At 34.1% G+C, this 12,678-nt stretch overlaps 1 protein-coding gene across 1 annotated transcript; it reads left to right on the top strand.

The window, feature by feature from the left end:
* Window positions 1-1,223: 1,223 nt before the first annotated feature.
* LOC139842053 (uncharacterized) lies at window positions 1,224-1,937 on the top strand. The gene has a single exon (XM_071832229.1). It carries the CDS (start codon window positions 1,224-1,226, stop codon window positions 1,935-1,937), a length of 714 nt encoding a protein of 237 aa, XP_071688330.1.
* Window positions 1,938-12,678: the final 10,741 nt, after the last annotated feature.

The following is a 12,678-nucleotide window of genomic DNA, read 5'->3' as shown; positions in this document are numbered from 1 at the left end:
GAGTATGAATTATTAAAGTGAATTATTAAAGTATGAATTATTAAAGTGAATTATTAAAGTTAAAGTAAAGTAAAAGTAAAGTAAAGGTAAAGTTAAAGTATAGTAAAAATATAAAAACTATGTATGTATAATACGTGTATAAATATATATAATATTAATTTAAATCGTTATATATATTTAATGAAATAAATTATAAATATCGTTATATTTATTATACTGGTTAAGTAATGAGTTGTCAAAAGTGATTCTAGATATTTATAAAAGTTATATACGTTTTAATAATAAAGTTCTTTTTAAACTGAAAACGTTTTTGTACGTTTGAAAATAGATTAATAGAATATTATGGAAACCAATTCTCCAATAGCTTTTGTCTAACTTTTGTAAATGACACTTTTTACTTTTATTTATAAATAGCTTTACAAATTATTCCGAATATCGTTAAGAGGAATAGATTTCTCAAATCATAGTGGACCTCTCAACAGAGACTTGTAATCATAATTCAATGTTTCTGATAACTCAATCATTTAATATATATATATATATATATATATATATATATATATATATATATATATATATATATATATATATATATATATATATATTTTAATTTCGTCGATAATGATATTGAAACAAATACATTCATATAAAGCATTATACTTTTAAATGCTTTGTTGACATTTTCAATTTATAACATATACACATATACATACATATTCATATATGTTCATTTAATGGTTCGTGAATTATTGGAATTTGGTCGAGGTTTAAATGAATGTATAAACATAGTTTAAAATCCTTGAGATTTAACTTAACAAACATTGCTTATCGTGTCAGAATAATATAAAGATAAAGTTTAAATTTAGTCGGAAATTTCCGGGTCGTCACAGGTGGGAGTGAAGGGTGTCACTTACCCCGTCCCACACCTCGTTCCCAGTCGCCCCACTCCCCATCCCTTGATCGAGGTTCAGTCGCGGCCTCGTCAGTCGCCCAGGCGACGGAAATTTGGGGTTCGGTTTATTAAAAAAAAAAAAAAAAAAAAAATCTAACGGCTCTATATTGGACCATTGGCTTTTTTTTTTTTTTTTTCCCTTTTTTAATGCTATATATACACAACACATATACAAACACAAACACATATCATTTTACATCCATTTTACTCAACATATACTCCCACAATCAAATCCAAATTCTATCATCTAAATAAAAATATTTCTTTAAAAATGAGTAGTTCCGACGAAGAAAGTTTGGTTAACGCAATGAAAAGTATATTTGCCTATCGAAATAACGTGGTAATACGTAGAGAGGTCGAGGAACAAAATGAGGCTCAAAGCTCAAGACGAAAACGTCGCTACATTCATCGTGATCGTGTAGAAGCGCACAATCGTTTGATGAAAGATTATTTTGTTCAAGATCCGAAGTATCCCCCTGAATATTTCAAACGGCGTTATCGAATGTCACAAAGTCTTCTTGAAAAAATAATTGAAGGTATACTTTCTTACTCTACTCGTCCCAATGCACCAAAGTGGTTTACTTATTTTCAACAACGTCCCGATGCACGTGGTGTTCTCGGAGTATCTACTATTTTAAAAGTCACTTCTGCCATTCGTCAACTAGCATATGGTGATTCACCGGATCTATTTGACGAATATTTACAAATTTCAGAGAGAACATCACGTGAGTCTTTGCAAAATTTTACAAGATGTATTATAGACTTGTATGGTAATGTATACATGAGAGAACCGACCGAGGACGATATACGTCGTTTGTATCATAAACATGAAGAACTTCACGGCTTTCCTGGAATGCTTGGAAGCATTGATTGTATGCATTGGGCTTGGGGTAAATGTCCAAATGCATGGAAAGGGCATTTCACCCGAGGCGATCACGGTTACCCGACAATCATGTTGGAAGCCGTTGCATCGTATGACAATTGAATTTGGCATGCATATTTTGGAATGGCCGGTTCGAACAATGACTTGAATGTCCTTAATGCATCTCCATTGTTTGATAGTTTACTAACTGACACGGGCACACGGCTCCTCAAGTTCCATACGAAATTGGGGACGTTGATTTCGATCGAGGCTACTATCTTGTCGATGGGATTTACCCTTCGTGGGCTTCTTTCGTTAAGGGATTCTCAAGTGTTGTTGACGCAAAAAGGAAATACTTTACAAAGAAACAATCTGCAGCTCGTAAAGACGTTGAGAGGACATTTGGAATTTTGCAAGGTCGTTGGGGTATTTTAAGACAACGTGTTAGGGCATATAGCGTAAACAAAATCAAAAGAATCATGTATGGTTGCATCATATTGCACAACATGATAATTGAAGACAATGGTTTTAACATCGCTGAAAATAAATCTTACTACTTGCCTGTCAACAACCTACAAGGATCAACTTGGTACGAAAGGTGTGATGTATATGCCGAGAAGACAAAAGAGCTGCGTGACAAAGACGAGCATGAATATCTTCGACATACTCTAGTTTCGCATCTATGGCATAATCGCGATGACGAAATAGTTAACGAATTGTAACTTTTTAATCGCGATAACGTAATTTTTTATTTTTTATTTTTTTTATTTTTAGGAATCGTATGGCTTTTTATTATTAGGAAATGTAATGTTTAATTTTTATTTTAATGGAAGTTATTTCTATTTATGTTAATTTTTATAATTATATTCATTTATGTCATAATTAAAATCATAAAAATAATAATAAAAATATAAACTAACATGCCCAACTGACGGAGGTCACCACTCCCTACTTTTTCTGACTCAGCAAGTCAGGCCTGACATGCCAAGTTACATCAGTCACCACTCCCAGTGCTCTGACCAATTTTAACAGAATTTCTGACTTTTGACCGGCGTTGACCCAATTTTTTCTGCATTTGACCTGACTTTTGACCGTTGACCGGCTTATAAGAAAACGGGACGGGGTCAAAAAGTTTAGTCACCAAAATGACGCAACGGGCGTCACAACGGACGCCGTTTACAACAGTGTTCAGTACTAATTGAAATATATTATATAGAATATATAATATATAATATATTAGCTTTACATTACTTAAAGGTTCATCTATAAAATTAAAGTTTAGTATATTAGCTGATAATATAAGAAGCTTATTAAAAGATATAATACACAGCTATAAGAATTATGACACCTCTAGATGAGGTCACATTTATTTTGTTTTATTAAGAGTATAAAGATAATTCAACTTAAATGTCTCAATCTTGGCCCATTAACTTATAATCGAGTCATTTCAGATTATGTTTCATCGCTAATGGTTCAAGTGCGTAAAGCAAAAAGGAAAACGGTTAACCAATGGTGAAAGTCCCTAACAGTGTTTTGGCCTTCCGGGTCAACCAACCCTACCTGACCTTTTTTCAATTGTTACCCAACCCACATTATTGGCCAACGCTATTTGTACAGCACAAATATCTAATAACTTGATGATCTACTGCAGTTCATGGTCCCAATGAACTACACAAGGTTTCTCTATGGTCTGACTTACCTGGTCAATAATAAGTTCATACCCATGAGCCTAGTAGATCTGTAAATGAATCGGCATAAATGATTATAAGGGTAATGTCATCACGTCGCTGATGGTATGGTCCGTATGAATATTCAAAACACTTTTTGTCCTGAACTTTTATCATCATTACCTTCAGAATAAGAGAACTGAAAAAGAAAAAGAAAAAGAAGAAAAGAAAAACCATGTGGACAAAAAAGGTTTTTCGGGTCATTAACCTTAATTTACAGTATCAACTCATATAAAGATTATCCTTTTTCAAATTTGACCAAAAACCATTTGGACCCTTCACTTGACCCGCTCGTTTTACCACCTTTAATTCAATAAATCTTCTGGCTTTACAGGTATCACAATCCTCTTGGCTGTGAAAACTACGGTTGATAAAAAAAGTAATGTAACCTAAATGAGAATTCCTACACTTACTTTGACTATGTTATTAGTTGTGGTAGGAGAGCCACCATACACAGAGACTTTTGGTGATAACTCAAAAGTTACAATTCCAGAGCAGGGCCAAAAAACTATCAAAAACGTGTTTTGATCAATATAATGTTCGGTGGTCCTAGTCACTCAGCGGCCCACGATGGTGCAACCATTTGTTCACACCATTGACGTGCTTGTAGCTACATGTCTTCCTAGAACAGAAGGCCAAGGTATTGCAGATGTTTTGCTTAATGACTATGGTTTCACATAAAACTTGCTAAAGTACTTGGTTCAAGTCCATCCACATTATGACCCATTATACACGTCTGAGTTTGGATGGACAACAGCACACACCAAGGGCACGTAAATGTTATCATGATTTGTAAATAATTACTATGATAATCTCGTTGAGCTGAGATTTTGATTATACGTTGTTATATGGTAAGAGATTTAGGTTATACATAATAATCGTACTTTTTAGTGAGGTAACTTTTATACACAATCTTACCAGCAGACTTAATTCTCAACTATGTTTCACCTATGTGCAAGGTTGGAGAACTCGGATCTCGGGAGATCTCGTTTGGACATTTTTTGGGAGATCTCGGCATCTCGGAAAAATCTCGGGGAGATCTCGGACGTTAACTTACGTTGACTTTTTGACCCCGTTGACCGAGAAAATAAGATAAGTTACTAGATTCTGCGAGAAAATATGAAAAATGAGCGAGAAAATCCGAGAAATAATGGTTTTGACCAAGTTTGACCCCGTTGACCGAGATATCTCGGGAGATGGATATCTCGTCTCGGTTGCCTTCCAAAAAACAAGACCTCGGGGAGAAATAGGGAGATTTACAACACTACCTATGTGGCACTAAATGATAACTTGGTATTTGTAAACACAATAATCAAGACACATTCAAGTATATAAACACGATTACTTTACTTTATTTATCATTATTAAAAACCTTGTATACATTACAACATGTATGCATATTACCAGCCACAAACAGAAAAAATGAAATAGAAAAGCAGAGAATTATAACTACCCGAGTACACGTAAGAACGTTTATTCTACTTCTGATGCAACTGCAGCTGCTGCAGGGGTCTCAATAGACTCCTTAACAACTCCATGAGTTTCCTCCTTTTCCTTTATCAGCCTCAAAATCTCTATTTTTTTCTCTAGTAGTCCTTCAATTTTAGTGTTCAATTTCTCTAACTTGAGTTTTAGCTTCCTAACATCCTTGTATTTCACATCAAGTTTCTTTTTGTCCATCTTGTCTTTCTTTTCCTTACTCGAATTATCCCCTTTCACTTTTTTAGCATCTCCGTCTATTTCAATCTCCCTTGATGCAACTTCAGTATCGCACGTTTTATCAGTTGTCTCGTCTTTATGTTTCTTTTTGTCTTTCTTCTTCTTCTTCTCTTCTTCATCATGCTTATCGTCTCCTTTATCTTTACCCTTCTTCTCCTTATCTTTCTTCTTTTTCTTTTTCTCACCATCATGCTCTTCATCGTCCTTATTTTTATCTTTCTTTTTCGTTCCTTCTTCATCGGTGTCCTTTTCTTTCTTCTTTTTATCTTTTTCCTTGTTTTCCGTTTCGTTTTCGCCTTCCTCCGATTCTTCTTCGGCATCTTCCTTCTTCTTTCCCTTCTTTTTGTCTTTCTTTTTCTTTTCTTTCACATCCGCATTCTCATCTTCTTCCTCGGCCTCCTTTTTCTTTTTGTCTTTCTTCTTCTTTTCATCCTTTTCCTTGCACTTTTCATCCTTATCTTCCCTATGTTTTGGCTTCTCTTTTTCAACTGATTTAATCTTCAAATCCACCTCTTCTGCAACCTCCTCGCCTTTTTCTTCATCCGTTCCTTTAATCTTGCACTCACTTTTCATATGGATCTCTTCCTTCACAACATGCTCAGATGTCTGCTCCATCTCAAACTTCTAACTTTATATCCAACTTATCTGCCGAGACAAACAAGAAATGATTACCAGATATTAAAAAATTGTAATCAAAACCATAGCAATCACCATTTTAACCAGTAATGCTTGATTAAATGATAAATGCAACTCAAGATTGCAATTAAAACCATAAAGATCACCAATAGTTGGTCTCAACTCCCTACATATATTTTTTTTTAACTATGCTACAATTTTAAACAAGAAACAAGAACAGAAACAGTCTCGTGAAAGAGGGGAGCATTTGCCCACTCTGTGTGTGATACATGAGTTCCTCGTCCAACTTACTGTCTTCCGATTTCATGTCAGTTACAAGCTTGTCATTTCAATCACTTGCTACCTTTAAAGGAAAGCAGTTCGCCCATCCCATCGATTAAACTAAGTCCCCTTCCTATAGAGTGAAGGTGAAAGCCGGTCTATAGTCCACCATGCTAATGGAATGTCAGTGACACAAGTAGTAAATTCATTCGTTGATAGGAGCGGGCACAAAGAGAGATACACAATTCAATTCTAGTATTAAATTTCCAATTATAGGAAATTAAAGATTATAAAAGTCACAGCTACCCTTCAACGTTAAATGTTGAACATGTCCTATACAATTCAAGTTTTTCATCTCAAAATTGTCTCATATCCGCCATATCTAGAACAATATCAATCTATATCCATATCGATATGTAGCAACAATGATTTATCAGGCATGTAAAATACTAAATACTCTGTATCTCATAACTATATAGAGCATATTTTTTTTGTTAGAAATGAGGGTTAGAATTGACTGCCGGATTCGTTCTTGAATCGTGTGTTCACTTTCTCTATAAAGTATTTCGACCCTACGATTGCCTCGGTTGCACGAAATCTTTACAGGGATAAGACAAGAACGCAATCAGTGTTTTTGGCAATGAAATCACTGATCAAATTGTTAGAGAGTATGTGTGTGTTTTCTATTTGTTAGAATGAAAGCAAATTCCTCTATATATAAGAGGTGAAAAGGTGCGACGAAAGGATGTAACCCTTCAATGTAAATATGCAACCTTTCAACGAAAAGATGCAACTCTTCGTTTAAACCTTTTAGAAAATAACATCCCTCTTCATGAAATGATGTAACCATTCATGGTTACCTTTCATCAAAAGATGTAATTTCCAAGACCTTATTGAATTAACTCGAACGAGCGTGCACTCCGCACTCTCCAAACTCGTTATTGAGCTTAATACGATAAGCCTTTGCTTTCTAGTAAATCCCAATTAACCAAAATGATTGTTGATAACACTAAAATCACCAACAAATCCCCCCATTTTAGTGTAATCCTTGATTTACTAAAATAATTAAACAAACAGAACAAACTAATGCATAAATGGAAATGTTCATGAAGAATTGAATTTCCACTTAGTATAATATTTACGAGAATTCGAAAATCAGGGTGTTCACGAAGAATTGAACCCTTCAATTCATATGAAAACTATAAAATACTATACACATCAGTTTCTTACATATCTCTAAGACAATCTTGACACTATTATAAGCCATGTGTCCCAATCCTTCAGTGAACATATTGGCAGCTAAGTCCAAAGCTCCATTGAAGCGGCAAAACTTCATGTTCACATAGGTAGCTCTTTTAGTCTTGCACCCGCATTTGCAATTTTTCAAAAGAACTATTAAGAAGTTAAACTTCAACCTAACTCCATTTACGGGTCTAAACACATACTTTGGGATCAGAATATTTATGTGTTTCAATCTTCAGAAAGTAAGCTTACCTCATTGAATTCAACTTCTAGCGTTGTACTAGAAGGGAATTGGGCGTCTCACTTTGGAAGATTTGGTTGAACTTCAATCCCACATCATTAGCCGACTTGTGCGCACTTAAGTCTCGGGCTAATTACTTTTGTCAAGTGATTTTGCCAAATTTAGTTGTAACACAACAAAATCCACATATATCACTTCATTCATGATCAACTCACGAAACATAATACGTCTAAGGCATAAGTATCTAGATTTTTCCTTGTACATTTGACTATATGCCTTAGTCATAGGACATCCCATACCTAGGGATCTAATTGGACTTTACTCTCATTCACTTCGACTTCAATCAATTTTCTTTAGTAATCCTTTGATCCAAGGACTTACCAAATTCTTATTATATCATAAGATGCTCGTGAGTACTCAAATCAATTGATTGATTAGTCCTTGTATATGGCCACTTTCCACAAGTAATCAATGTAAACATATAATTTATACACCCTGGACAATGTATCCATATTATCCTTATGTACACAATTATTACCATTACATTAGATGGTAAGATTATTATTATAAACATACCTTAGCCAATCCACTTCTATAACCAAGAAGTAATGACAATAAGTTTATAATATCAATAATCTCAACATCAATCTTTTGATCCAAGATACATCATCTATACAAAGAGTAAAATCCAACAACTTGTAGATGTATAATTCCTTGATCAATAGTAAACTGAATACATTTAATATGCTTTAAGGATTCACATTGTGAACTGAACCATAATCCATGGTTGGCTTTTACAAGTATTAACATACTTAAGCCCTATCACAATAAATTATCCTAGACCTTGCTTAATCTTTTCAACACCATGCTATATTAGTCACTTGATGTCATATCATACATCATATCACCAATTTCATTAGCAAACCGGTATTTAGTAACAACTAAGCAACATCTAATTCTCATCTATATTAAAACATATTTGTTTCACTAACTTGTACAGTTTGATAAATCATCAAATGTTGTGGACATAACTCACTAAAGAATAAAGACTTCGTGATCATGTTATTAGTAACAAAATAGTAACTACACACTCATGAAAGATTGTTTAATCACTTTTCCACGAATTATTACTACCGGTTAAATAGTCCAACAGTTGTTACCAACAATTCATTGTTTTATCAACAACCATAATATTAACAACCATGGGGGTTTCTATGTCAATATTCAAAGAATATATTAATCCATTCTTTTATTGACATCATCAATCTATGCATATGATTGACAAGCAGATTATCATGTGTCACATGAATTATTCACATTCGTTCCCGGTACATACAATACCCTTTTAATTATTGCATAATAATATTACTTTTATGCCACCATCAATCAATACTAGAATAACTGACGAAAAGGAGTAATGTAATAATTTGGTTTTTATGATAATCATTTATGTATATGACAAAACCTTTGTAAAATCCATAGGATAACAAATGTTGTAAACGTTGTGACCCAAAGTCAAACGTTGAACCCATACACATGGTGCAGATAATAACATTTCAGTTATAATCACCACTTTAATTCATTCCATAAATTCTAATTTGATTTTATAGTGATAATCATTTCACAGGACATGACATGACATGACATGACATGAAGATATACTACAGACATGCAATAGGAACAATTCAATAAAATAGTTTGTTAATATGCATTCACTTCGATGTAACCGATATCCAAGATTCATGGTTACACATGAATTTATTTTAATGTTCTATGCATCTCTATTGTTGACCGAATAATCTTTGAATGTTAAATTAATTGTTGTTTACTTCAATAATGAAGTAATCAACCGAAATTAAAGTAATTGTTGAATTAATATGATGTAACCCATACCGTACATCCAAGTAACCGAATTACTTCCATTCATCCAATTACTTCAACTAACCGAAATAAAAATTCTTGAATCTGAACTAATTAACATTCCAATTTATTACAGTAACATTACTAAATTTAATAGAATATGATGCGACCATGTTTCATCCATTAAAGGTTTCTTTTCAAATAAAAGAAGATGAAACAAGTGAGCGTACTCGGTAATTATTTCATGCCATGAGAATAAATAGGATGGACAGAATATACATACCGTAAGTTGATGCAACATTCATCAAACAAGTTTAAGAATTCCACAAACTTATCCCCATCAAATCGTACAAATGAACAAGTGGGTCTCATTCAATCAACGCACTAGGATCATCCCTTGATTCTTGTTATTTTGAGTGAACTCATGTGTTGATCCACCGCTCGAATCTTTAATTCATTAACTTGATAGATTTCTTCTTATCCTTTTCCAATTTGGATACCATCTCTCGTTGAAGATCACATTCATTAACCATTAATATATTAAATGTGAAAATAACACACATAATTTGTATGTGAAACGTTGTGTTCGTCAACCGATCAAACAAAACAATAAATGGTTTGGTTTCATGTGCTTTACGAATGCCAAACAGAAAATAGTTTTCCGTTAAAAACAAGATCAAGACACAAACAACTTCCCGTGTTTTGTCTTCACATTAGTCAAACCAAAACATATTTCTTGTTTGACCAATCTTGCACCATTTTCATTGTTTTGTTGCCAACGGATTTGATTTTAAATCACGAACGATTCAAGATTCATCCAAAGTTTATCCTCACGAAAAATACTTTATAGATTTGTTAGAAATGAGGGTTAGAATTGACTGCCGGATTCGTTCTTGAATCGTGTGTTCACTTTCTCTATAAAGTATTTCGACCCTACGATTGCCTCGGTTGCACGAAATCTTTACAGGGATAAGACAAGAACGCAATCAGTGTTTTTGGCAATGAAATCACTGATCAAATTGTTAGAGAGTATGTGTGTGTTTTCTATTTGTTAGAATGAAAGCAAATTCCTCTATATATAAGAGGTGAAAAGGTGCGACGAAAGGATGTAACCCTTCAATGTAAATATGCAACCTTTCAACGAAAAGATGCAACTCTTCGTTTAAACCTTTTAGAAAATAACATCCCTCTTCATGAAATGATGTAACCATTCATGGTTACCTTTCATCAAAAGATGTAATTTCCAAGACCTTATTGAATTAACTCGAACGAGCGTGCACTCCGCACTCTCCAAACTCGTTATTGAGCTTAATACGATAAGCCTTTGCTTTCTAGTAAATCCCAATTAACCAAAATGATTGTTGATAACACTAAAATCACCAACATTTTTGACCAGGAAAAAATTGGCGAAAATACGAACTTAAAACAAACTATATAGATATAGATATAGATCATATATAATACATATAGACAATTTAATTATTGACAATTGATTATCCAGATCTGTTATGAGTATTTATGTTCAAACTAAAAATCTCAACGTTTTTGGCAGAATTCAGTTAAACTAAAGCTTTATAACAGATGACACGCATTTCATCAAACAGATGGAAGTCAATATAAAATTCGAAAAATAGAAATAACTATCACAAGATTAACCCACAATCAACATCAAAAATAAAATCACAAACTATCTCAAGATCAACTAACAATCAACATCAAGAACCAAATCAAATAAACAAACGTACCCAAAAGATCACTGTGTTATATGTGTATTTTATTGAAGAACAGAGAGTATAAATCTATATATAGACTTTTGTCATATGTGTAAGAAAGTAAAGTATATGAAGAAGGTGGTTGTCTGGTCGATACGGATTAAACGCGGTACTTTAATTAATTGGGAATTGAAAGATTGAGGGGTAGAACGTGTCGGTTAGTTGGAATTTTATGAAATTGTACTTACAGATAGATTTATAGATATATATGTCGATAGATTTACATATGATATTGCTTTGTGGTTAAGATTTCTAATTTTGGGTACAAAGTCAAAATCACCCCACCTTAATTGGACACCAAATCTTGCATCCACAAACTTTATTTAGATACCTGGGCTCGGTGCTCCACAAATCAGGAAAGATAGATGAAGACGTGTCGCACCAAATTAAGGTAGGGTGGCTGAAGTGGAGAGCAGCGACTGGAGTCTTATGCGACAAGAAGATCCCCCTTAAGCTGAAAGGGAAATTCTTCAAGGTGGCAATTAGACCTGCCATGTTATACGGATCGGAGTGTTGGCCAACGACGAAAGCACAAGAGAGGAGGATGGAAGTGGCAGAGATGAGGATGCTTAGGTGGGCATGTGGTAAAACAATGTTAGATATGATTCCAAATAGTGTTTCTAGGGAGAACCTGAAAGTTAGAAGCATCATTGACAAGCTTAGAGAAGAACGGCTTCGATGGTTTGGACATGTGAGAAGACGACCTCCTACTGCCCCTGTTAGGAGGGTCGAGGCACTTACGGTTGACGGCGTACGGAGAAGGGGTAGACCTACGCGTAGGTGGGAGGATAGAATAAAGCTCGACTTGAAGGATCTTTTATTGACCGAGGACATGACCTCTGATAGGGCTGCGTGGAAGACTAGAATTAGAATAGACGAGTAGGTTGTTTGGTTTGTTTGTTTGTTTATGGGTCTGTGTGGGTGTCTTCTGCCACTATGTTCTTTGTTTTTTTTTTTTATGGACCCATGTTTGGTTTGTGTAGGTTTGGGCGTGTTGGTTTCCCTGTGTTTGTATGGTTGTTCGTGTTTGTATGTATGTATTTATGTTTGTTCGCAGATTTATGTATGTTTGTTTGTTTGGATGTACGCTTGTTTGCTTTTCTGCATGCCTTGGATTGTATGTATGTATATTTGTATGTTTGTATATTTTTATGTATGTATGTATGGTTCTATGTTTGGATGTATGTATATTCGTATGTATGTATGTTTTCTATCTTTGTATGCGTTTGTAGGTTTTCCCGTATGTAGGAATGCATGTAGGTAGGTATCTATGATTGTACGTTGGTATGTTTATGTAGGTTTGGGTAGATACGGTTTTATGTATGTTTGTAGGTTTTTTTTTTATTTGCTAGCTATGATGTGTTTTTATCTGTATATGGACATAAATGCTTTTTGCTCATCTAGGG

This window comes from Rutidosis leptorrhynchoides, chromosome 4, assembly GCF_046630445.1.
Source record: "Rutidosis leptorrhynchoides isolate AG116_Rl617_1_P2 chromosome 4, CSIRO_AGI_Rlap_v1, whole genome shotgun sequence".
Taxonomy (NCBI): Eukaryota; Viridiplantae; Streptophyta; class Magnoliopsida; order Asterales; family Asteraceae; genus Rutidosis; species Rutidosis leptorrhynchoides.
Note: the sequence above shows the minus strand (reverse complement) of the source record. Positions and strands in the feature narration are given on the sequence as shown.